Source organism: Mangifera indica, chromosome 12 (assembly GCF_011075055.1).
Source record: "Mangifera indica cultivar Alphonso chromosome 12, CATAS_Mindica_2.1, whole genome shotgun sequence".
Classification (NCBI taxonomy): domain Eukaryota; kingdom Viridiplantae; phylum Streptophyta; class Magnoliopsida; order Sapindales; family Anacardiaceae; genus Mangifera; species Mangifera indica.
In genome coordinates, this window is record NC_058148.1 from 3,020,799 (window position 1) to 3,045,925 (window position 25,127).

Consider the following 25,127-nt stretch of genomic DNA (forward strand, 5'->3'; position numbering starts at 1 on the left):
TTCTTGTAATTCAAATGAATCAATTAATAATTTAATAAAAATTCAATTTATTCTCATAAGATTTCATGTATATTAGTATTGTTATTTTATTATTTTTTTATCAGTTGAACGATATCAATTATTGGTTGTTTTTGTAAATGAGTTTATCTTATGCCTCATTTCAAATATAAAGCTTGACTATTTGATTGGTAAGCAAGAGATCCTTGTTAGTTAATTTTCAATTTTACTCTTTATTAATTAGTTTCTACATAAAATTTGTTGGCTTAAGTGAGGTAAACATTTTTACTAATTTGGATTAAAATGTCATTTTTTAGAGTATGGGGACTGATAAAATTTTACAAAACCTCAAAGATCTCGGGGTGAAAAGAAATAACAAAATAGAAAAAAAATGAATTTCAGTTTTTAGCAGGTTTCAATCAATCGAACATAACGACGAGGAGAAGCGAGAGATTGAGAGACAAGAAACACACAAAGCACCAACGCACATAAGAAAAAAAACACCCAAAATAATTTCTTCTTTTTCAACCAGAAAACGAAAAAAGCCCTAGGAGAGAGAAATCGCTAATTCAATTTCGCATTGCATTTCGAGATCTCGATTCTTCAATCCGTTTAAGGTATGCGCTTTTTCAATTATCTAGTTTTGTGGAAATATAGACGATTTATGTTTTGTTTGTTGCTTGTGGAGCGAATCCGTCTTCGTTTTTGTTCTATTTTGTTTCATATGGATTCGATTCTGGTTTTTTTTTTTGTGCTCTTTTGTATTGTGCATTGTCGCATTTTGTTTGTTCAATTTATAATTTTGTTTTCTAGGGCTTGTTTTGTTGCTTTGTTTGTTTTTGTAGGATTTGTGTTAGTTTTGTTTTTTGTTTGGTTGCTGGGGGATTGCGAGAACAGAAAAATTGAATCTTGAAATCTTATATTCTATTAAACTGAGTGGGGAGATGAGGGAAATGAGAGGAAACTAGAGGAATCAGAGGTTTCATATTTAATTATGATTTAATTTCATTTGTAGAATATAGGATTTTGTATGCTAAGTTTTGGGTGTCATTGTATTATTTAGAGGTTTTGCACCAAGACTGAATGAGAAGGTGCTGTGTGTTGTGGATCGCAGTTGTTTGTGTTAGGTTCAATGAAGTGGGTCCTGTTGATATCACGTGGAGGATAAGTGATTTAGATTGGGTGATTTTGAGAGGAAATGGGACGAAGCACAATTTAATGAATTTTTGTTATGTGTCTGTGGCTGTTGAGTGAGGTTGTTGATTGGTATGCTATGATATTAAGGTTTTTTTCTTGACAGGGATTGGTTGTGCATTAGCTATGGCAAATTCTAAGGGGTCATCAAACTTCAGAAATTCTGTGAACTCTGGAAAGCATGCTTTACTGCCTCCTAAAAGTCCATTTCCTAGTGTTTCTCCAGCATATGTGGATTATGCGCCCAGTGGTGTAATTGGACCAAAAGCAATTCAGAAGCCCAGAGAGGGTAACATACACCACCAGCGGACAACTTCTGAAAGTTTCCTACTGGAGGAGCAACCTTCTTGGCTTGATGATCTCCTCAATGAACCAGAGACGCCTGTGTGCAGAGGAGGTCATAGGCGTTCATCAAGTGACTCTTTTGCTTATATAGATGTAATAAATGCTTCTAATGGAGACTCTGCAGCTCAGGATGAGTACAGATATAGGCAGTTGGTCTCTGTTCCTTCTTGGGGATCTCAAGATTTGGATTATCACAAGGATTCTAGGCATGCCCATTTCTATAGTGAGGAAAACTTGGGGAAGCCAAAGAACAGGGCATGGGAATCACCAGTGAATACCATGCCTCTTCCAAGTAGCCTTCCTTCTGCCAGGGAGAGTGTTCTGCAGAATTCAGGAGCATCAGTTGGAACGCAAGAAGCAGATGTTACATCTACAGCAAATGAAAAGCTGGAGACAGCTGAAGCTGGTCCTTATGATTCAAAATCTTCTGAGACAAAGGATAATTCCCATACTAAGCCCTCAACCGAATCTGACACGAAACGTGCCAAGCAGTACGTATTCTTTTTATTATCAAGCATTAAAATTTTCTTTTCTGTTTGATGGTAATTTTACTGGTGATCTGAATGATCTATAGTTGCTGTTTTGCTATTATGTGGGCTTGCTGCATGCATGTTGTCTTATAATCTCATGGTTATCTCTAGGATGGTTGATGAGTGGTTTTAGTAGTAATTTTTATGAATCTATGAATATTATGCTGTTTAATAGGGATACAGATGTTTTGATGGCTTGAGACTTTGCCTCTACAGGGCATCTTCCATTTGTAAGGATATCTGAATCTTGGTGAACTAAAGGCAGATGTTCCTTATCTTTAGCTAAAAGTAACAAGAATTTGGTTCTCTGTCTAAGAGGCACCCAATCAGTGCAATCTAGTCATTTCAGAATCCAAAGATGTTTCTTTTTTCTTCATACACAAAATTGGGAAGCTTCAATCACCTAGCTTGGGAAGTTTTTGTGCAAATTTGTTTTGTGATTTTTAGTGTTGAAGTTTTTGGAACAGGAAAAATTGTTTTTATTTGTTTTGTTCTATTAACCCTAGGGTTTAGGGACAATTAGTCCTTTTTTATGGGCATCTTGTCCACTTATGTACTTGTGTACTTTGTATACTTTTAATAGACAGTGTTTCTTGTCAAAAAAAAGTTATAATCTATTCACTTAATCTGATTTTTTGTATGGGCACTATTAATTGAATTTCTGCCCAATCACTAGCTTGAAGTAAAGATTCTTACAATTTTTAGGCAACTAATAAAAAATTTGTGGTTTTAGACAGGAGAGCTATGTATAGAGGCAGGATCAAATATCAAGGGTCTGCTTGTCTTTATTTTCTGTTCCTTCAATGGAAAAGAGAAATGAATTGGATGAATATGAAGAACTGGTCCTGGAAACTTTAATGCTGCTAAGTGTATAGGGCTTTTGAAGTCAAAGAGTAGTCCTCAAAGGAAACCAATTAAGATGATTGTGAATTTAAGTAGCTTTCCTTCTTTTTGGAAGGGAATTTAAAAACTTTCCCCGGCTGTCTTGATGTAATGTGTGGAATTTATTTCTTCCCTATTTCTAACAGTGACGTGGCTTGAATTTTAAGTTTATTATTAACTGTGTGCCACTTTTGTTGATATTATTATATATGGACATGATGTGACATAGGTCTTTCATTGTGACAAGTAATAAAATTTTTGTGAGATGGTGATATATGGTAAACTGACAAATATAAGTTCATATACATGACTTATAAAGGTTTTTTGTGATAGTTTAATTATATTGTTTGTGTTAATATCAAATATGGACATTATATGAGGCAGGTCTGTTAATATGGCAAGTAATGGTATTTTGTTAATTATATGTTATGAAATAAACTACAAACACACAAACTTGTATGGATGACCTTATTATATATCATCTTTTTTGTTGATAATTCATTTATCAACTGTGTGCATCTTGTGTCTATGCTAAATATGGATATGATATCAGATAGATCTGTTAATTTGGCAAGAATAAAAGTTTCCTCTATGGCGATATATCGATATGGAATAAGCTAAAACATTTTAGTTTATATTCTTAATTTTATTATTCATCTTTTAGTTCAATAAATTGTGTAATATTGACTTTTTGTCAAAAAGAAGTCAAGATTTATAATCTGCAAGAGTTACTTTCATGTAATGAGCCACTTGAGCTATAAGAACTCTTCTCCTCGGGGCACTTGCGGATCATTCAAGTGTTGCCACATCCCAGGGCCTTCCAAGAAATGAATTGTATGGTGATTCACTCAAATGAATTTTTGTAGACTAGGAAAAATAACTGGAGATACATAATCTTTTAAATGGTTTGCAGTTGTGAGCTTTGTACTATCATTTTCTCTCTGCTCTATGCAACAAAATGTGTTGGAAATCAAGTGTCATTACACTTTCTCTACTTGTTGATTGTGTGCACACTTGAAGCATGCATTATTGTTATTATTTTATTAATTTGAGTTTTAGGTTTGCACTGTTGCCACATGTTTGTTTTGCTAGTAGTTGTTCTAATTAGGTTCAGCACCTTGTGTTGTGTAATTTTAATGGATTTTAAGAAATGTATTATTATGCTATTGTTGGCATATTTCTTAATGAGGTTTTCTGCTGTATTTTTTATAATAAATTTGAATTTTTTAATAATGCAGGCAATTTGCTCAACGTTCAAGGGTCCGGAAACTTCAATACATAGCTGAGCTGGAAAGGAATGTGCAAGCTTTACAGGTAAGCATCTCCAGAAGCTGAAATAATAGTGTTTGACAATGACATTATTTTTCGTTAAAAGAGTGAAGTATTATATTCCTTACTAAAATTTTTCTGATCTGAGAATTGTGTCTCACTCCACAGGCAGAAGGGACTGAATTTTCTGCTGAGCTTGAATTTCTTAACCAGCAAAACCTTATTTTGACCATGGAGAACAAAGCTCTGAAGCAACGTTTAGACAATTTAGCTCAGGAGCAGCTTATAAAATGCTGTAAGTTTCTAAAATTGGGATTGGTCTTGGTAAACCTTTTTTAATCTGCTTCATATGTAGTATGGAAGCTTGATCTGTTTATAATTTTAGTCAGTGGCTCATACTGATGAGTTTGATTAGGTTATTAATATCATATTGTATAGTTAGTTTTGTTGAGGCCAGAATGTACAAAGAATGGTTAGTGGGAATCATGATGGATTGTGTATGTGGTACACTTCATATGATAAAATAATTGCTGCATGAGGATAATTGGAGTACTGGATAGGTCTCAGTCAGAAATTATGTTGAACTGACATGGAAGATGTGAGGAAACCATAAAGTATTTGTATCTGGTTTCTTTTTGTTAAGTATTATGGGGCTTTGTACCTAATGAGTGGCTAAGTCTTGGTATTTTCTTGCATTACCAAAAAACAAGGTAAGGCACTTTATGTATAGAATTTCTTTAGTATATTATATTATGGGAAGGGACACGGATGTTGTTGAAGCATAGGAGTTCCAATTCCTAGTTTTGCAGAGAAGAATTTAACTAGTTAAGATGGCTGGGACTTTTAGGTATTACCTCATGAGTAAAGAAATTTAAAAGAGCAATGCTATGTGCACATACTTTTAAGTACACAATTGTGTACACAAATGATGTGTTATCATATGATTGAGAGTTAATTTATTCTTAATTTTAAATCACCTAATTACATGTACTTAAAAAGTGTATACACATAGTTTTATTGAATTTAAAATATCTGATATTTGAAAGTCCAAACTTGTTTTTGAGAAAAATTTTGCACCTCAAGGAGTGCTCTATGTTGTATGAAGGTTTTTCTACGAGTTTTATTTTGCTGGGAATAATGTCTAGGTAAATAGGTTATGATTTGGTTTTAGCAGCCAAGCTTGCTTCATGAGCTGATGAAAGTTACCATAGAATTAGGTTGTTAATTGTCAAATGGTTGCTTTATTCCAAATCTAGGAGCAAATACATGGTGGGTCACGAATTGCATCTAAGGCCTGGTTTGTTCTGCTGTGAGTTGCATTTTTGGGCATGGTTTTCTACATTGTCAGGTTTTTTCTGCTGATCTTAACAAAATGTGAAAACATTTCTAGAATGCAAAAAGTGAAAACACAAAGTTGGAACAATTACTTTTGCGGTAACTCAAACCCACCTGTCTTTCAGTCAATAAGCTTCCAGATGATCTAAACTATATTGTTTAACCATATGCTAATATTAATAGAGATGATATTTTGATAGTTTTTATTCATATACTGTGTTCTGCCATGTGAATCTTCTCCTTATAATACTCCTGTGCAGTCTACATAACAAACAAAAATCATATATTATTAAAGTCACTTTTAGGGTTTTGTTCTTCTTGAAATATTTATTGTAAGAAGGTTAACTCATGTAAGGACCATGTTCAGTGGAGCAGGAGGTATTGGAGAGGGAGATTGGAAGGCTACGAGCGTTGTACCAGCAGCTGCAACATCAACAACAACAACTGCCACCATCTTCAAGTCATCGTCGGTCTGGCAGCAGAGACCTTGATTCCCAGTTTGCAAATCTATCCTTGAAACATAAGGATGCCAATTCTGGCCATGACTCTGTGACTGGTCCACTCCGCAGTTAGATTGATGATTTAGCTAGAGCTGTGTTGTGCCACTACCTTTCTCTGATTGGCACTGCTCGTGTTGACATTAATTGTTGTTTCCCTTGTGCAGGATAAAAAACCCAGCTCTTCCAAGTCTTGGTGTCCGACTATGTGTCTGATTTGCTCATTTTTAGTTTTTCAACTGTTTCTTTCCCTTGCTTTTTTTACCTATTGATAAGTTATTATTTTCTTGTGCACCTGGTAGTCATTGCTCGAAATTATAGATGGAGCACATGAATGGCTCGCCCGAGGTGGTAACTTAAACCAGGTTTCATGTTTTGACCTCTCATGTATGTTCTAATGTTAAAAAAGGAAAAAGGTTGGATTCTCTGCAGTTCTATTGTGGGTTCAAGTTAAGTGCAGAAAGAAAGGTCATTAGGATTCTTTTCAATGTTTTAGAAAATTGCTTCCTGTATTATGTATTAGATGATTTACACTTGTGTTTAGTAGTTTGTAATTTTGAGATTTGATTTGTTTACCATATTGGTGCCTAATGTATAAATCCTGTAGCATTTAATGTTACAAACCAACTCTTCTTTTAAATCAACCTATAAGTTTACATTTTAATGTTAAAATCCACCATTGCACAAATAAGAAATTATTTCCTAAAATTTTCTACTTGGATTGGAGGTGGAGGTTCTCTAGTTGATCTTTGGAAAGTATAAAAAATCCCATGGGAGTTATGAGTTATGATTTGTTACTTCTGAAAATGGATCAAATATTTTCTTATTAACAGGTATACATAGGTGGGCTGAGGTGATGTAGTTGAGAGATCAAATTATTCGTTTATATATAATTCAAATTCATTTATCACATGATGGTATGCCAATCAGTCTATATTAATTAATTAGTAAGATAATATTTATACATGAAATATTATCATTACTTAAAAACAATTTAATGGGTATGAGGGAGGACTAACTATTTCATTACTAGAATTATGAAATTACCTAATTAATAAAAATTGAGGCTAAATGCACAAATTAACAAAACAGGATAATTATTCATTCCAGCGACTTTAGGTAACCAAGACACATGTATAAACCTAGCTATACAATTGGAATTATGAATTGGCCAAACGACTATTTCCCACCCAAGGTTTGATGTTTTCTCAAGTTTCCATCCTTTAACTATGAAAACACTAAACACTCACCCATAGCCGGTTAGATTTAACAAAACCCTAACGGTGGTAAATTTAATCTCATTTTTTCCCCTAAAAGTTTAAAAACTAACATTTTTTCCTTAAGCTAAGTTTGAAAAGATTACATTTCCCCCCCAGGGTTTATTTCCAAACCCTTTCACTTTCTTCGGTGCCATCACTGGCCGTCTTCCCCTCCCGACAGTTTCTCTTCCACCGACGGCCGCTCTCAACTCTTGCACTACGCATTCGACGTAGAGAAAAGTCATCTAGGAAGAGAAATCGTCTTCCCAGATGACGAAGACGAGATCGATCAATCTTGTCTTCATCGTCTGGGAAGACGAATTCTTCGTCTTCTCCGACGAAGTTCTTCATCTTCCAAGGCTTCTCCGACTCCGATCGGACATCCAAATGGGAGGAAAGAGTTCGCCGAAAAGAGAGAAAACTTCTAGAGGGAGAGGCCGTCGGCAATAGAGCCGGAGATATTGTCAGAGATTTCAAAACGAAACCCTAGGGTGAAACGACGATTTTTTAAAACTTAGACTGGGGAAAAATTTTAGTTTTTAAAGTTTAGGAGGGTAAAATAGATTCTATTTTAGTTTATTTTTAATATTATAGCAAAAATAACGATTTTACCCTTACCACCGTTAGGGTTTTGTTAAATCTAACCGGTCATGGGTGGGTGTTTGATGTTTCCATAGTTAAAGTATAGAAACTTGAGAAAACATCAAACCTTGGGTGGGAAATAGTCATTTGGCGTTATGAATTTTATGAAACTGAATTGATACACTGAATATGCAACAAACACAATTCTTAATGCATTTATTAGCCTATCCCATCCTATTTAATAACCTTATCTATCTCTATAAAAGTTGAATTAAATAAAACACATGATTATTTGTGAAATTCCTCGCTTACAATAATAAGATTTGAAGAATTGCTGATTCTGAAGGCTGGGCAGATTAGTCTGCTTAGCATTTTTCCCCCTCGGCTGAATTTGTGCAGGCTAGTTTCGAAAAGAAACAAAAACATTCTCCTCTCCCTTTGCCCAGGAATCCCTAGCCATGTCCTTCTTAAAGCTTCTGGAAATATTCCTGACTGTCCCCGACGTATAAACCTGACAGTTCGTATTATCAGATTGTGTTAGAGACCTTCAACTCTAACTCAACCTAATTTAAAATCGTATCAAAATTTTTTAACCTTAATCTAACCCTTTAATATTCGAATTGATCTAATCCGACCTAAATTGATTCAAAATTATCTATTATTTTTACTCTTCAAAATATTTTTATCGTTTTAATTTCTTTAGTAAATTACCCTAATCTACTATTAATAAAACACACAATATAATATTTTATCTTATTGACAAATGATTTAAAAATTTGTATACTAAAACTTTTAAAACATGTCAATAATTCAACTAATTAAATCAAATTCTTATTACTTAATAATAAACTAAAATATTCAAATAAAAATAAAAGATAATATTATACAAAGATACAATTATGTGCAATCCGTAAATATTTCAAATTCTTATTATAAATATATAACATGTAATTATAATATGTGTAAAACTTTTAAATTAAGTCTATAACCTGAATAACTAAATTAAATTCTTATTAAATAATAAAATAAAATATTTAAATAAAAATAAATAATACGAGTAATTATAATTATATGAAGATAAAATTATATGTAATCTATAAATATTTTAATTGTTATTGATACGTTTTTCAGCAATTTTATAATTTATTCTTATTAAATTTTATTAAAGTAAATATTTCTATAAAATATTTGAGTCAATTTACGTCATGTCAGGTTACTTTCGTGTGAACTCTAATACTACTCAATTTAATTTTGAATTGTGTCAGATTGACTCGAAATAAATTTTGTGTCAAAAAATTAAACCTTAACCCAATGTTTTTCATATCGTGTTATACCGGGTTAATGAATCGTATTAAAAATTGCTGGCTGTACCAATGTAGCAGCAGCCCAGTTATGATTTTTCTACAGACCTAAGAGTATGCAGATCACCTGCAGCTAGATGCCATTATCCTCCATACAGACTTCAAGAATGTATCCGGCGCTCCTGCCAGGCTCTTTAACTCACAGTAAGTTTTCCTACAGTGTCGCATTTTTGCTTACAGGTTGGGAAAGAGAATCTCAGATATGGTTGGGTTGACTAATGCAGTTTCTACCCTTTCATTGCTGCCAGAAACAGTGCCTCTCTCAGCTGCAGAAACTCCTCCTGGCAATCCTTTTGTGCTGTCTGGAAATTTGATTTACCGTGCAGAAGACTTTCCCAGAGTCTTTTCCTCTCAACAGTATGCATAATGCTGGATTCTCTGTTGCTGCAACTTTGCCTCTGGAATTCTCCTTCCTCTTGTTATGCTTGCTCTGGTTTTTTGGTGGTTGCCTGGCAATCCTCTTTTTCCGAAGTTTAGAATGGTGCAGAAAGGAATGTTGAACTCTGGTTTTTTCCTACAGACTCTCCCTTAATGCTTTGCTGCCTGACCTTCTGGGAAATCCCATAATTTCAGTATGATAGAATCCTACTGCAATTTTCCTGGCAAGGCAGACTAGGTGGTTTGCTGGATTTCCTGCTTTCTTGCTTCTTGAACAAAATCTGCCACATGGAGCACCGCAGCCCATTCCTCTGCAGAACCAATGCAAAGAATCCAGCGTGTAGTTGGCCTTCTCCCGTGAGCTCCTGCTAGACCTGGCAATTCGTGTTGTTGGATCGTGTTAGTTTGGGTTTTGGGTTGAAGGCCATACACTTTAACTCAATCCAAAATAGAATTTTGTCAAAATTTCTCAACCTTAAATTGAATACAATTGTTTGCAGGTTGATCTAACCCAACAAACTATGTAAAAAATAAAGTCGTATTAAAACACAATATATAACGATATAATTTATTACGAAATAACACATTTTATCAAATGTCAAAGAATCACTCGATTTATTACAAAATAACACATGAAAATATATTTCGATATAAAACAATATTTTGTCGAAACAACATTTTGTCAAAATAAAATTGCTTTATTTCAAGTTAATACTAATAATTTATTTATTGTCTCTTTATATAATTAATTGTAAGGATAAAAATATAATATCATAATTAAAAACTCAAATAAATTTACAACTTCAATTTCAAAATAATGTAATTGATAATAAACGAAATTAATAATTACTTACCAACATTTAAAAAATTTAATTTTTATTCTATATAATGAATGTAATTGTCATAAATATTAAAACCATTAACAAATATATGAATATAACATACCAAACATAATAAGTTCAATTTAGTAGTATCTATAACAAATCAACCAAAATAAAAACTACAAATAGTTTATACAATTATGTTAAAAAGAGTTACTAAATTAGAATGAATGTCATTACTAGAAATTAATAAAATTTTGGCAAAAGGCTTAAGAACAGTTCCTCCAATTAGATATCCAAAATTTATCCAAAAAAAAAAAAGGACATTTGGCTAACTTATACAATGTTTCAAGAAGCAATGAATGAGTGATGTAGATTTGATGTTTGGTGATGCAATATGAATTTCTTTATTGATTTAAATTAGAGAATATAGATTATGTATTGAAACTATTTCTGTCAAATAATATAAAAATAAATAATATTAAAGATTTTTTCATGATATTATGTTATATAATAACTTGTTCAAAATATTCAAATTAGTTTGGGTCAATTTGAGTTGGTTTTATGTCAACTCGAACCAAACCCAATTTTTAAGGGTCAACCATAACCCGATTTGAACTACTATTTGTGTCAAAAATTGTAATACTAACTTGATTTTTTTCATATCGCATCGTGTAGGATTAGTTGGTCGTGTCAAATTTTATTAGGTATGGCTCTAACCACCCTATTGACATCCAAAAGGTGCTTCAACTTGGAATTTTTGATATCCTCCAGAATGCTAGTTGGAGTCTGCTCAGGTCCTTTCCTCTAATTATGGAGAAGTGATGGTGATCCTGCAAGACAAAATTGGGGCAACCCTGGTGACAAATTGTGGACAATCCAGAGACTTCCCATGGAGTTCCAATGCCTTTTTGTAATCTGCATAGGTTTTCTGAGCTTTTGAGGTTGGAGTGCACCTTTTATTGCATAGATATCTTGTTTGATTGTAGGTTTGTACCTAGGGACAAGCCTGCACTTATATGAGGGTAGGCCAAACCCATCCTCAAATAAGAAAAAGTTTAAAGAAAAATATTTAGGCCCACCTTGAAAAGAAAAAAGTTACTTAGGCTCAATTTAAATTGTAAACAATTTTGAATAAAAAAATTTGGGAAATTGATTAAAATAAACAAATATCTGTCCATTTATACGTTTTTAGGCCAATGTAAAAACGTTTCACCAAAATAAGTAAACACTAATTTTTTTACCCATTTTACCTTATGTTGAAAACCTAAGTAAAATCTAAAGTGAAATATTTTGAAAGTTACTTTTGTCGAAAACGGAAAAGACAAGGCTGAAATCTGAAATCTGAAAATACAAAGCAAGAATCATCGACGAATAGTCTAAAAGCAGGAAAAGCAGCAAAATATATAGAAGTGACAATATATCAACATGGCTTCACAGGTTAGTTACCATTTATTTAGTTACCATTTGTATTTATTATTTGGTTTATGTAATCTTCATCTTCATCTTCATCGATCGGGTGTAAATAATCTATTGTGGGTATGGTTTAATATTGGGATGTTATTGATTGGATGAAAAAAATATTTTTTTTTTCTGAGAATGTGCGTCGGTTTAGGGTGGTTACGATGATGGCTAGGGTTTTTATAGTAAAAACCCTAAATTTGTCGAATTATGCATATGGATGTTTTTGAGAATGTTTCGAATGGTAATGGATGGCTAGAAGTGTAGCTGTCGAAAGACGAAAGCCACGCAAATTTACAGCACCTCGCAAACTGTGAAATTACGCAATCCGTGCAAACTGCGCAAAGCGCGCAAACTACTCAAAGTGCGCAAAGTCGCCAACTGTGCAATTGTGCAAACTGCGCATGCACTACGCTAATTATGCATAGCGTGCAATATGCGCATTGGGCACGCACTGCGCTAAACTATGCAAACCGCACACAAAGTCGTACAAAATCCTATTTACAGTCTGCGATATTTGTTTTGCAATTGTTTAAATTTAAACTTTATTGAATGAAACTCATAACATTTCATTTTAAACGTGTTTCTTAGAAATTTCCAATTAATGATCAAGTAGGAGAGAGGCGATTTCATGATGTGCATGATTTTAAAGTTACTATTAATATTCGTAGTCATAAGGATACAGTGAAACATATAAGAGCAAAATTAAGTTCACAGTAGAAAATATTGTTTAGACAAACATGTTTCGAACATTTTTTGGATCTTGAAGTGCATGGATATAGTTCAACCCTATTATATAGTGTATTATTTCGACAAGTGAATAAGGGTGAGTTGGGAGAAGTGTTTTGGTTTCGATTAAATGGGGTCGATTGTAGATTTAGTCCGATTGAGTTTGCTATGATTACTAGATTGAGGTTTAGTACAGAATCAGATATAATTGAATACATAACCACAGATTCATTGAATTTTAGAAACAAATACTTTTAAAGTGGTAAATCAGTGACTCATGGGGATCTAGGCAAAAGTTTCATGTCTAAGGTGTGGGGAAACAATGATGAGGATGCTGTCAAGATAGTTGTATTGTATCTGATACATTATGGATTATTGGGGGCAGATAACCGAAGAGTGGTATCAGAACATATAATGCAGTTAGTAGATGATTGGGACAATTTCAATAGATTTCCATAGGGGACTATGGTTTAGAAGTTGACTATAGAATCAATGAGTCGAGCAGTGGAGAAACGATATGAAAAAGTTATGAATAATCATCGAGCATACGGTCCAGATATTCTAGTGCAATGTTATGCATTGATGGGATTTACAGTTGCATTTCATGTAACCTTATAAATAAATATGATTTATATTATTTTTACTTTTTTGGGTTGCTTAAGTTATTTATTTCATAAATTTTATCTTTATATGGGATGCAACTATGGATATATGAAACTTTCAGTAACCTGGGGGGTTTCGCAGTTTACAAGTCTAAAGATAAGATCCCTTACATGTTGAGATGGAAATCACTTGAGCGACCGAGGTAGGATCTTGTTAACAACATATTTGAAACTTCTCAGTTATATTAATTTATTTTGACATTAAAAAACAAGTTAATTTGTTATATATAAAAAATTGATACATTTATTAAAATAATTATTAGGATGTTGTCACTCCTGTCTTGATTCCATCTGCCGAGGAGAAGTAATCAGTTTGGTTGAGAGAGGTTATGGATTACATGGGGTATACAGAAGAATCTGATGATGATCGTATCCCCATTCAATCTAGAAGTGCAATCCAATCTCCTCACCCCATACGTCAAAGCACACCTGTACATTGTCCAGTCATGTCTGGATGGACTCCACCACTGGTTACCAGGTCGAAGCGTCGATCCACACATCGAACATCAATGTCCCCTTACCAGACTGCAAGAAGATCCCCCGGTGTTACACTTACTGCATCAACATCTACTACTGAATATGTTCGTATCGAGAAAATGCTACGTAGGTTCATGGAAATAGTGGAAAAGTGTTTTAGACAATTTGAAGAGCGACAAACATCAATTAAAACAAAAGTTTGTAAGATGCAACGTATGTTTCATGCCACCCCTGGAGATGAGGTTAGTATAAAAAAAAATCATATGTTTAACATTTAAAATGTTACAATGATAATTATAATTTTTTATGATAACATATGATGAGTCAATAGAGGTTATTATTAAGGTAGCCCAAGATGATGATGTTTGTCCACATGATTATTATGAGGTGGTCATTGAGTGTAGACCTGTGAAAACACCATTTCAACCTCGGTCGAGTACTCAAAGGATATTACGGGGAAGAATTATCAAGAAAGGGCAGACACTACTCAGCCCTTTTACTGATCCTATGAGACAACGCCGGCCACGGGAAGAGAACCAACAAACGAATATTTATTTTGACCAATGGTATGATAACGCTAACAGTAATGACACAACATTGACTTATTTGCACGGGGCTTGCAAGAAGCTTGACTGGTGGGACGAGATTTGCACCGAAAACAAGTGGCTAACGGATGAGGTGACTAAATTATCAATATATTTTTATATTTATATGGTGTCGTTACTATGAACAAAGTAATTATAATTTATGTTTATGTTGTTTTTTCAGCATATGGATAATTACTTAGTGATGTTGCGCCATTCCTACCCCACTGCTAATTGGATATGTGTTGATCCGTTTTGAGATAATTGGCTACCACGTATTTTACAAGATCAAGAAATGGCTGATTTTGACAACCTTCAATGGCCTCGACTATTACTAGATCCTATTGAAGTGATAAGTCCATAGCTTTTAGAACGGTAAAAGGATATGAGATACGTTGCATGGGCGAAAGTTGACAAAGTAATTAAAAAGTTCAAAATTATATAATCGGTTACACATTTTCAATTAAGATTATGTTATATGCTAACTTTTTGTTATTGTTTTTACAGGTGTACATTCCTATCAATTATGGTTGTCAACATTGGGCGTGTGGGGAAATTGACCTCAAAGCGTGGACTCTTACTGTATACGACTCTTCAATTAACTTCATATCTTCTACGAATAAGTTCATCAACATGATGGTGTGGTATTAACACCTTCCAACTATCATTAATGCCACTAGCTACTGAGAGGTTAGGGGTGATAACCTTAACTTGGAGCCATTCATGTTGATGCGATGTACCGATGTTCCACAACAAGGCAAAGCCTTAGGTGATTGTGGAGTATTCACACTTTTGATGATAGAGTATTTAGCCACCGGTCAGCCATTTGACTATACATCCTCTAACATGATTCGTTTGCGCAGAATGATCACGTCCAAGATTTTTGCTAACGGACGCACTAGTTGATTTTGTTTCATAGTTATGTATATTTATTAATTTTTTGGGTTGCATGTGTAAATGGTCAATGTATATTTATTATTATGTTATGTTGATTATTATGATAGTATTTTATTGATGTTTCATATTATTCATGCTTTGGTACGAAGTTTGGTTGGATTGATATTGGAGTGTATTTTTGGATAAAATGTAAACAGGAAGAAGAAAAAGATATGGATAATGGTAATAATATATGGAAGACTATGCCAAAATTTTTTAAAATATTAAAATATAGTACAATAACCATCTATTAATACAAAAAAAAAACATTATAGTTTAATGTACAAAAAGATTGATACAAAACAAAAAAAGGAATTTGCCACAGTTCCAAACATCTGGAGACAACGCTGTAGTGCACATTCACCCACTTTTGCACATCCTAAACACCTGCAACATAACACATAAAACATTATAGTTTACAAAAATCTGAAATACAAATGTAATGTCTAGCAATCTGATACCTGAAAGGTTATGTTTAGACTAACACATCATATCCCTCGTCCTCGCCTTGCCTCAGATAAAGGGTTCGTACAAGTAATTCTAGTATGCCCACGCTCGCGACACTGACTACAAACAGGTTGACGTATTTTCTTCCCCTGCGATGGTCTCCTTCTTTGTTCTGATAGTCGACCTAAATGTTGACTTTGCATTGGAGGTAGCTAGATCGTGGGAAAATTCTCTGGACGTAACCATTCAGAAGGATCTCCTAGTGGTTTAACATTTTCTCTATATACTGCTTGCCAATATTTGGTTGAATAGTATTTGCTTACCTATTGATAACAATCAGAAAGATTATGAAACCTAGCCAACGCTACAACGTGTGCACACGGAATATATGACAATTGAAATTTCTTACAGCTGCACTCCTTCGCACATAGATCCATTATAATGATGGATTAGCCCACACCGTGAACTTCATATCGGTGCATAGATATTGGTTTGACAACCATGTTAGCTGATTTAAGGATATGACCTGCTATTTTCTCCTCAGCCCATAGAGTGAGTTGATTAGTAGAAGCCTCTGCATGATTACAAATATATTATAAGTGTACATTTCAACATCATGCATAGGAGTAGGAAAAATTATACAATCCTGCCATAGTGCGTCAGGAGTAAAACCATTTCTGCATGGTAGAACGCAAAAACTCAAGTAGCATCATAACTGGTAATTTTCGTGTGTGTCGTGCTAAGGCATTAAATGACTCAGCAATATTTGTTGTCATTATATTATACTGGAGACCTGGTAAATAAGCACGGGCCCAACGTCTATAGTCTATACCCTGTAAATATGCACCTACTGAGGGATTTTCATTATTAATCATTCGCATTGCATCCTTAAAATCTGGTATTCGATAAGCTTTCGCTGCTCGCTAAAACAACCCATCTATATGCTTTGTTTGTTTATACTTGCTTCGCATATTACCCTTTATATAATGGTTGCACCAATCGTGATGTGCATTTGGGAACACTTCTCGCACGGAGTGAATGATAGCATGATGTCTATCTGAAATGATAGACAAATCTGGAAGATCACTTATACACCCAAGTAATGCTCTCAGAAACGGGGTCTAAGTCATCATTTCTTCCTTTCCTCCTATACCAAATGCCAAAGGATAAATTTGGTTGTTTCCATCTTTAGCCACAACAACAAACAGTGTACCTCAATATCATCCTTTTAAAAAGGATCCATCAATACAAATGTCAGGACGACAATATTCTTGAAATGCTCTAATTGAGCAACCTAAGGCCATAAAGACAAAATGAAACCGATTATCCATATTAGTGTCAATGTGTGTAACTATGCCAGAGTTTTTCTGTTCTAAATTGTAACAATATATAGGTAATTGTCTGAACGACTCTTCAGGAGAACTTCTAATCTCATTCAACGCCCAATTCTTAGCACGCCAAGCTTGAGTATAAGAGATATCTATTTTGTACCTATCTGCAACATTTGTTATAATGTCTTTCAACCTGTAGATTCGATTAGAAGCGGTAAACATATATTGCAATATTTTTCCAAGTGTCCGTTTACCTATTTGTCTATGGTGAGACATTATGATATCCCGAGGGCAAGTGTGAGTTTCCAACTTTCGTAATACAAAAATATCTGTGTTTTGTAATTTAACTCCACTTGCCTTCCATTTACATTGAACGTGTGCACATTTGATATCCCATCTTTTTTTGTTTGAATTAGCCACCTTGATCTGATAGCCTTTTTCCAAAGCATCCCTATACATTGTATCTATCAACACCTGTTTAGATGTAAATTGATCATTCACTTTGATTCTCCTATCTCGTGGTGGAATTGAATGTAATGCAATACCCTCGTTTTCTACATCCCTATAAGGATCTGGACCACCGAAAAAAGGATTTGTAACTTGTACATTAATAGGAATGGGTTGGCCATGCATTGTTGGAGTGTTATGAAGCAAACTTTCCTTAGCTAATCCACTTGGACCAACTCCTGCTTCATGACCACCCTTGTTGTCACCACTGTTTTCATCATTATCATCACCAACATCATCACATTCCTCATCACCACCATTATCACTACCACTTCCATCATCACCAATATCATCACCCTCATTATCCCAATCATTATAACCACTATATTCTTCCTCATTCGATTCAAAATTTTCTGTCAGAACAGTACCCATCTCATCACATCTATCTGGTGTATCCCGCAAAGGGTTTTGCTGCCTTCTTATTTCATCATGTATCATAACCTCAACCCCATTGCCTTTAAGCATACCTTTTGGTTGTGTCTCCCAATATATATTATCCAAGGAGTTAATCGTATCATCCATAAGTTCTTATTTCATCATGTATCATAACCTTAATCTGATAGGCTGTCGTTCAGTTTGCTGTTGCTACATATTGGTTATGACTTCTGTAGGCCTTATAAACACTATAAGAAATAACGAATCCCTTTTATGTGTCTTTGATAACCTCATCATAATCCGTATATCAAAATCATCCTTCAAAAAATACGGTAAATCACTATAGGTGGTCAGATTTTACATATAAATTTTTACAATATTGCAACTTTGATTAATGCCCAAACGAGAATACACTGCTTCTACAATCCATCAAAATTTATTTTTTTACTAATTGATACAAATGTTTGAACTCCACCAACATATTTCAAACTATTATTATCTCGGTTAACCTAATATCCACCATATCTAAGCAAATATATTAGTTTACCCATATTTTCTACACCAAAGAAATATAAAAGAGATAAGCAAACACGTAAAACGCAAAACGCAAACACGCAAAACACAAACCACGCAATTTACCATAAATGTACTGCGATTTTTGTTTTTACTTATATCTGGGTAACAAAACTATAGAATACACAAATGTAAATATTTATAAAAAGATTTAAGTAGTCAAAGGTATTGATTACAGTTTTAAACTTTTTATCTCTAGAAAGGTTATTAGCTTTACAGTTTTCTGAATACATATTGCTATTTATATAAAGGAAACGTAAAAGAAACTTACTTGATATATGATGATGATGAATGACTGAGAGAGCACAGATAAAATGTGTTGTCGTTAGAGTGTTGATAGAAGAAGAGTGTTGAGAGAGGAGATGATGGCGAAATAAGATGAAAACTACGTAAGTAGATTAGTTATGTGAAATGAGAAGGGGATATTATTGGAATAAAAAATTGGTTTGCATATAAAAGTAAAAAGTATTATAGTTGGCCTAAAAACGTATAAACGGACAGATATTTGCTTATTTTAATTAATTTCCCAAAAACTTTTAAGGTATATTACAAGGCCCACCCTCAAATGGGTCTAAAATTAGAATTAAATAATATACTTATATTGATGTAAAATAATATTATAAAAATCTACTGTAAAATTGAATTAATTGAACATGAAAACACCACATTATATAAAAAACCAAAATTCATGTCAATTGAAATCAAGAAAATAAATTTCATAAACAATATTTTTTCCCCCATACCTTCAACTTGATTTTGGCAATCATACCTCATGATTTTGTTTCCAAATATAGGTTTCAATCTTTGAAAAATAATGTTAAATTATATAATTGATATTTAATTATTTGAATATAATATTCTAACTTGATTTTTTTATTTGTACACAACAAGAAGTGTGGATATTCAATCTAAACAATTGAGTTTTGATTTATTGACTAGATTTAGAGTTGTAAAACCTAAACATTTGATTACTTATTTGGTCAAATTGATCAAACTTTCTGTAAACCTTTATGTGTTTTACTTGTATTATAATTTTGATTCAGCTATAAATTTATGTGACATACTTTTTATGGATTGTAGTTGATGTAAATGCTTTTAATTATATTATACTTAAGTCAACCGTTATATCCCTGTGGTTTTTTATCATTTGCTCTTTTTACATTGAAAAAGTTTTTTTCACCTAAAAAATTAATTGTGCTATTGTATTATTATTTTTATAATATTTCCTTTACTAAAAAATTGGTGGTTTTTATTTTTTCAATTTTCACTACTTATTGATACACAATGGTAAAGCCGTAGTGGTAGAGTTGGATCTAAATTGAGCCAGGTCAGCTTGGTTCAACTTAGTTATAAATTTTTAATTTAAATTTAAATTGAAATGTTTGACTTATTTTTGAAACTGAGCTAAACATGAGTTAGAAGATATTCAACTTGATTCAACTCAAGTTTGATTCAAATTCATGACTTGAATTGGTGGTTTAAATTTATAGTTTGGTTTAGCTAGAATTCACAGCTTGAGTAGATGGTTAAAATTTGTGGCTCAGTTTAGCTCAAATTCATTGCTTAAATCAGTAGTTGTGCCTATTATTTGGGTAAAATAATGTTGTTTTGTTAATATTTCATGAATTCAAACTATTGATTCAAGTAGAATTGAACTATGAATTTGAACGATTGATTTGAGTCATGAATTTGAGTTAATTTCAAACCAAAGGGTATTTAGACTTAGTTTGGTTTATATCCACTCATACATGAAGGACCCCTCCTCAACGAGAATCTTGAATCTACCAATGGTTGTACCTCATCTTGAATTCTATCATTGTAAGAACTTTGATAAACTTTCAAGAAGGGATTTTGCTCTTGTTGTTGAAGGTATTGCCCTTGGTCTCCTTATCCTTCTTCAGAAGGATGAGCTTAAGTTGTTTTTGTGACTTCTTTAGAGTTGCATTTTGGTTTGTTAATATTTTCTTTATTTATTAAAAAAAAAATCAATGAATTCAATTAAGATAAAGTCTCAAATCTTATAGTGAGAAAATTAGTTTATAACTACATAAAAGATTAAAACCATCATTGACATTAAAATAACTTGAAAACTAAGTATGAAAGGAAGAAAAGATGATTCCCCTTACCAATCCATAAGTTTATAGATTTGGGTCTTTTTTGATTGTTCTCAAACCATAGTTTTCAAAATCTTGCAGATTAAAATGAAATAAATATGAAAAACACCCTAAATTTACATTGTGTGCTAGAAAAGATTTGTCAACTATAAATTTATATCCGTGATGGAAAAATCATTTCTCTCTATGAAGTGTCTGTTTTAGAGTTTAAGTCATGGCCATTCCATTAGTTATTCCTTTGGCCCTTTGTTATTTTGCTTTCAATAGGAGATTTAACATGTAATGCCTATTCTTTCCTAAGAACACCGATCCTAACAATTAAGTCAAGATGTTCCATTTGGAACAAAATCATTTCTATAGCCATTAACTATTCTTCCTTTATTTGAAGAATTGATTTGGAATGTCTGTTCTTTTTTGAGAATGCTCATTTCTCTTGAAAGTTGCCTTGATATATCTACAACTATTATAACAATCCAATCATGAGAACAAAGTTCTCATTCTTTTAACTAAACTTACTTTTTACCTACAAAGTGAATTATAACCAAATTAGGGTGATATTTAAAGTAAAATAAACAAAAAACCAATCAATACTAAGCACATGGGAATATAAAATATGGTATCAAGATTAGCTCATCAATTACCCCAAACTAAGCTTTGATCATCACCGAGGAAAAAGAATGATAAACATATGCCTTGAAGATTGCTTACATGTATGGTTAAAGAGAATATTTAAAAGGTAATCAAGAAATTTCGTAATTCAAATGTTAATCAAATGTAATCATGAAGTTTGATGTGTGTGTGATTAACAAATCTTAAGTTTCCAGTTAACATTATGCATCTAATAGAATTCTAGATACTCCGTAAGCTTGTTCTTCTTAAAATCTCTCCACTAATGTAGATAACCAAATTGACTTAGATCAATGTCTTTATTTCAAATTGTAATGTTAGGTCTAGGTTTCCAAAATAAGCTTAACTTTATGGTGGAGTTGCTCCTATTGTCCTTCCCTTGATACAATATTCTGAAATTATTTTTTTGATTATATGTCAATCCATTGACTAAAAGGGCCACTCATGTTGAAAGTTGAATAGAAAATCACACAAGCAAGCATTATTTATTAGCCCTTTTTTTTTTTTTTCATAGAATGCCTAAATAATCTATAGGTCAATAAGTTGCCTAGGATTCATCTTAAGTGTAATAAAACAAGTTCAAGAGTGCCTTGCGTGATCATAAGGTGTCACATATAAAAGAATGAGTTTATGAAAGAATGTCATTTATTACATTCATAGAAATAGGTTCACCTTATATATTATTACACAGTTAATTAAAGAATTAACACCTAGCTATATAAATGGGCTAATTTACAATTGTACAAGCACTATGCTTTTAGGCATAAGTTTGAACAAAAATTGACTAATTTAATTTTTGTGTGAACACCATGATTTTAGGCACATGTTTGAACATAAAATGAGTTAGAAATATCATTGATTGATAGAGATTGTTCCTTTGATTGTGAAGAAGATTTCTCCTTTACACACCACGCAAGATGGTGTTCCCATTGGAGACACCACTCTTGGACTGAAGAAAGAGCAAGTGTGCATGAGATATTGGCTTTGTCAAGACATCAATTAGTTGATCACGTGTAACGATGTGGGATATATGAAGTTGACCTTGTGTGACTTTTTCCTATACAAAGTGATAATCTAAAGGGAGATGTTTCATTTGAGAGTGAAAAACTAGATTATCATAAAAATAAGTGGCACCAATATTGTTGCAATATAGAAGTGGTGTATGAAGAAAATTAATGCCAAATTCTTGAAAAAGAGATTTCACCCATGTCAACTAAACTGCAATAGTTGTTATAGGCCTATATTTTACTTTTGTAGAGAATTGTGCAACTGTTCATTGCTTCTTAGAACTCCACGAAATTGGAGTACTGCCAAGATAAATTCTATATGCACTTGCAAAGGTTGAATCATCCTTGTTTCTAGTCCAATCATCATCACAAAAAGTAGTAAGAGATAGAAAAGATTGTTTTTGATGAGAAGATCATTGAAAAGGGTACTTTTCAAATATCGAAGTAAACATTTTACAATTTGTTAATGATACTCAGTAGGCTTATGTATGAATTAAGAGAGTTTATTCACAGGGAAGACAATATTAGGTAGTGTAATGGATAAGCATTGAAGAGTTTTATAACTTGTTTGAAAGTAGTAGGATTTGTAAGAGATGAACCATCATGTAATTACAAAGAACAAGGATTTGGAAGAGGAGTGCCTATCTCTTTAGCATCATTTATATTGTGGCATTAAAGTAGCTCATGAATATAGTTTTGTTAACTAAGGAATAAGTTGATTGATGTAGGAAGAACTTCAACTCTTAGAAAGTAGGGAAAAAATCCCAAGTTGTTGACTAAAAAACGATTGGAAAGAAGGTGAAAAAACTAGTTTAGAAATGTCTTGTTGTTGCTTTTGAAAGTAAGTTATCCAGATAGACAAAAAAATATACTTAAACACCATCATGATCATTAATAAAGAGTGAACCATCAGCTTTGTAGTTTGTGAATCCGTGGTGTAACAAGAATGTCCATAAGGTGTCGTACCATGCTTGTGGTACGTTGTTTAAGGTTGTAAAGGGCTCTCTTTGATATGTAAACATGAGAAGGATTAGTTGTATCAATGAAACAAGGTTGTTTCATGTATACCTCTTCAAAAATAGCGACATTTTGGAAGACATTGTTTACATTCAATTGACGGGGAAACCACATATGAGACAATGCAATTGTAACGACAATTTGAATTATGGTTGGTATAACCATAGGACTAAAAATTTTAGTGAAGTCAACTTTAGGTCACTCATGAAGGCTTTTAACAACTAAATAGACTTTGTACCAATCAATTGTGCCATCAATGTTTTTTTTTAATGTGAAAGATCTATTTGCTGCCAATGATATTTTATTTAGGATTAGGAGGAACAAGTTACCAAGTTTCATTACGAATTAGTGTAGTGAATTCATTAAAGATGGTTTTTTGACATAAAAGATCAGATAAAGCTTGACTTATACATGAAGGTTCATTGGTGGGTGATAAAGAATGTTTGGTAGTGAGTTTTATTTGTTTGGGTTTAAAGATATTATTTTGTGAAAGTGTTACCATTTGGTGGGTGTGCGAATGTGGTGAGGATTAAGATAAGAGAACAAGTTTTGGGGGAGGTATGTAGGATGGTGAGTGATCATAGGAAAAAGAAAAGGAAAAGTTAGAGACGTTGTCACTTGAAGGGGTAGAAAAGGAAACATGCCGATTGTAGTCCACATATGTAATGTTTGAAGCAATGACCAATTGCATGTTATGATGAGTAGTAGAGATATGATGAAAAGGTACAGGTAGAACAAGGGGATTGGTTAGAGAAAATGAAGGGTCAGACCAGACAGAGAATGAGTTAGCTAATGATAACAGACACAACCAAAGGTAGGTAATTTGGTGTAGTTGGGTTATTCGTTAAATAGTTTCAAGAATGGAGAGGTCATGTTGAAGATGGGTATAGGTAAGCAGTTGATAAGGTATATAATAGTTTGAAAAGCAAATGACCAATATGTGAATGACATTGAAGCTTGATGAAGAAGAGTGAGTCTAGTTTCAACGATGTGTCAATGATGACGTTCAATATGCCATTATGTTAGGGGTGTGAGAAGGGAGGGGGGCGGGGGGAGGAGGAATTTATTTAGTGTAATGATGAAAAAAATGACAAAATACTTAAAAGCATTGATAGATGAAATAAGGGTATGTCCCCAAACTTTAGTGTGTATAAGATCTAGCTAACCATGACTCTTGAAAGATTAACTATTAAATAGGAGTTTATGGCTCTTATTATAGTGACATGAATTATAAGGAAAAGACTTAAGAGAATTGGATGTAATAAGTAAATTTAAAGACTAGACTAAGAAGTTAAGAACTTTAGGGTGTCCTAATCTATTATGCCATTTAGATATGGGTATACATACACCAATACATGTAACTACTTCTAAAATAGAGGAAGAATATATTTGTCGCCACTTGTAAATGTTATCCTTATTCTAGCCTTGAGTGAGTATCATCATTGTAGTAAAATTATTCATAACAAAAAATAATGGAAAAAATTCAATAAAGGTGTAAAACCCCTCTCCAGATACATACCCTTACTTGAAATATGCACCCAATGAGGCATATTAACTTGAAATTTCTCACATAGAATTTATAACAAAAACATGCATTATAAAATAATATCCTATATTCCCCAAAAGTGCATTTATTATATTATAAAATCTTGAACAATTCGTTTGATTATTGAGTAATCTATTTGAGGCATTGTAGCTGCACTAAAATCTATTCTAGTATCATTCTTTGGTTACCCTTCTAGTGTAGGACCTCATTATAATTATCATTACTGAGCAATCTCTTTGATCTCATCCTGAAACTACTTGTATAAGTTTAGATAGTTATACCAC

At 33.0% G+C, this 25,127-nt stretch overlaps 2 protein-coding genes across 2 annotated transcripts; one reads left to right on the plus strand and one right to left on the minus strand.

The window, feature by feature from the left end:
• Positions 1–375: 375 nt before the first annotated feature.
• On the plus strand, positions 376–6,713 carry LOC123193507 (uncharacterized protein At4g06598-like). Its single transcript, XM_044606534.1, has 5 exons — positions 376–614; positions 1,298–2,027; positions 4,187–4,262; positions 4,386–4,512; positions 5,920–6,713. The coding sequence occupies exons 2-5, from the start codon at positions 1,318–1,320 to the stop codon at positions 6,123–6,125; spliced, it is 1,119 nt and encodes a 372-aa protein (XP_044462469.1). The 5' UTR covers positions 376–614; positions 1,298–1,317; the 3' UTR covers positions 6,126–6,713.
• A 10,253-nt stretch (positions 6,714–16,966) lies between these two features.
• LOC123193118 lies at positions 16,967–18,106 on the minus strand. Its single transcript, XM_044605904.1, has one exon. It carries the CDS (start codon positions 18,104–18,106, stop codon positions 16,967–16,969), a length of 1,140 nt encoding a protein of 379 aa, XP_044461839.1.
• Between the last annotated feature and the right edge of the window lie 7,021 nt (positions 18,107–25,127).

What these genes read in the sequence shown, in the direction of transcription:
- LOC123193507 (XM_044606534.1), top strand. Translation starts at nt 1,318, where the DNA reads ATGGCAAATTCTAAGGGGTCATCAAACTTCAGAAATTCTGTGAACTCT. An exon ending in GGAATGTGCAAGCTTTACAG is followed by an intron (nt 4,263 to 4,385) that starts GTAAGCATCTCC and finishes CTCACTCCACAG; the next exon opens with GCAGAAGGGACTGAATTTTC. An exon ending in GGAGCAGCTTATAAAATGCT is followed by an intron (nt 4,513 to 5,919) that starts GTAAGTTTCTAA and finishes GACCATGTTCAG; the next exon opens with TGGAGCAGGAGGTATTGGAG.
- LOC123193118 (XM_044605904.1), bottom strand. Translation starts at nt 18,106, where the DNA reads ATGGATGATACGATTAACTCCTTGGATAATATATATTGGGAGACACAA.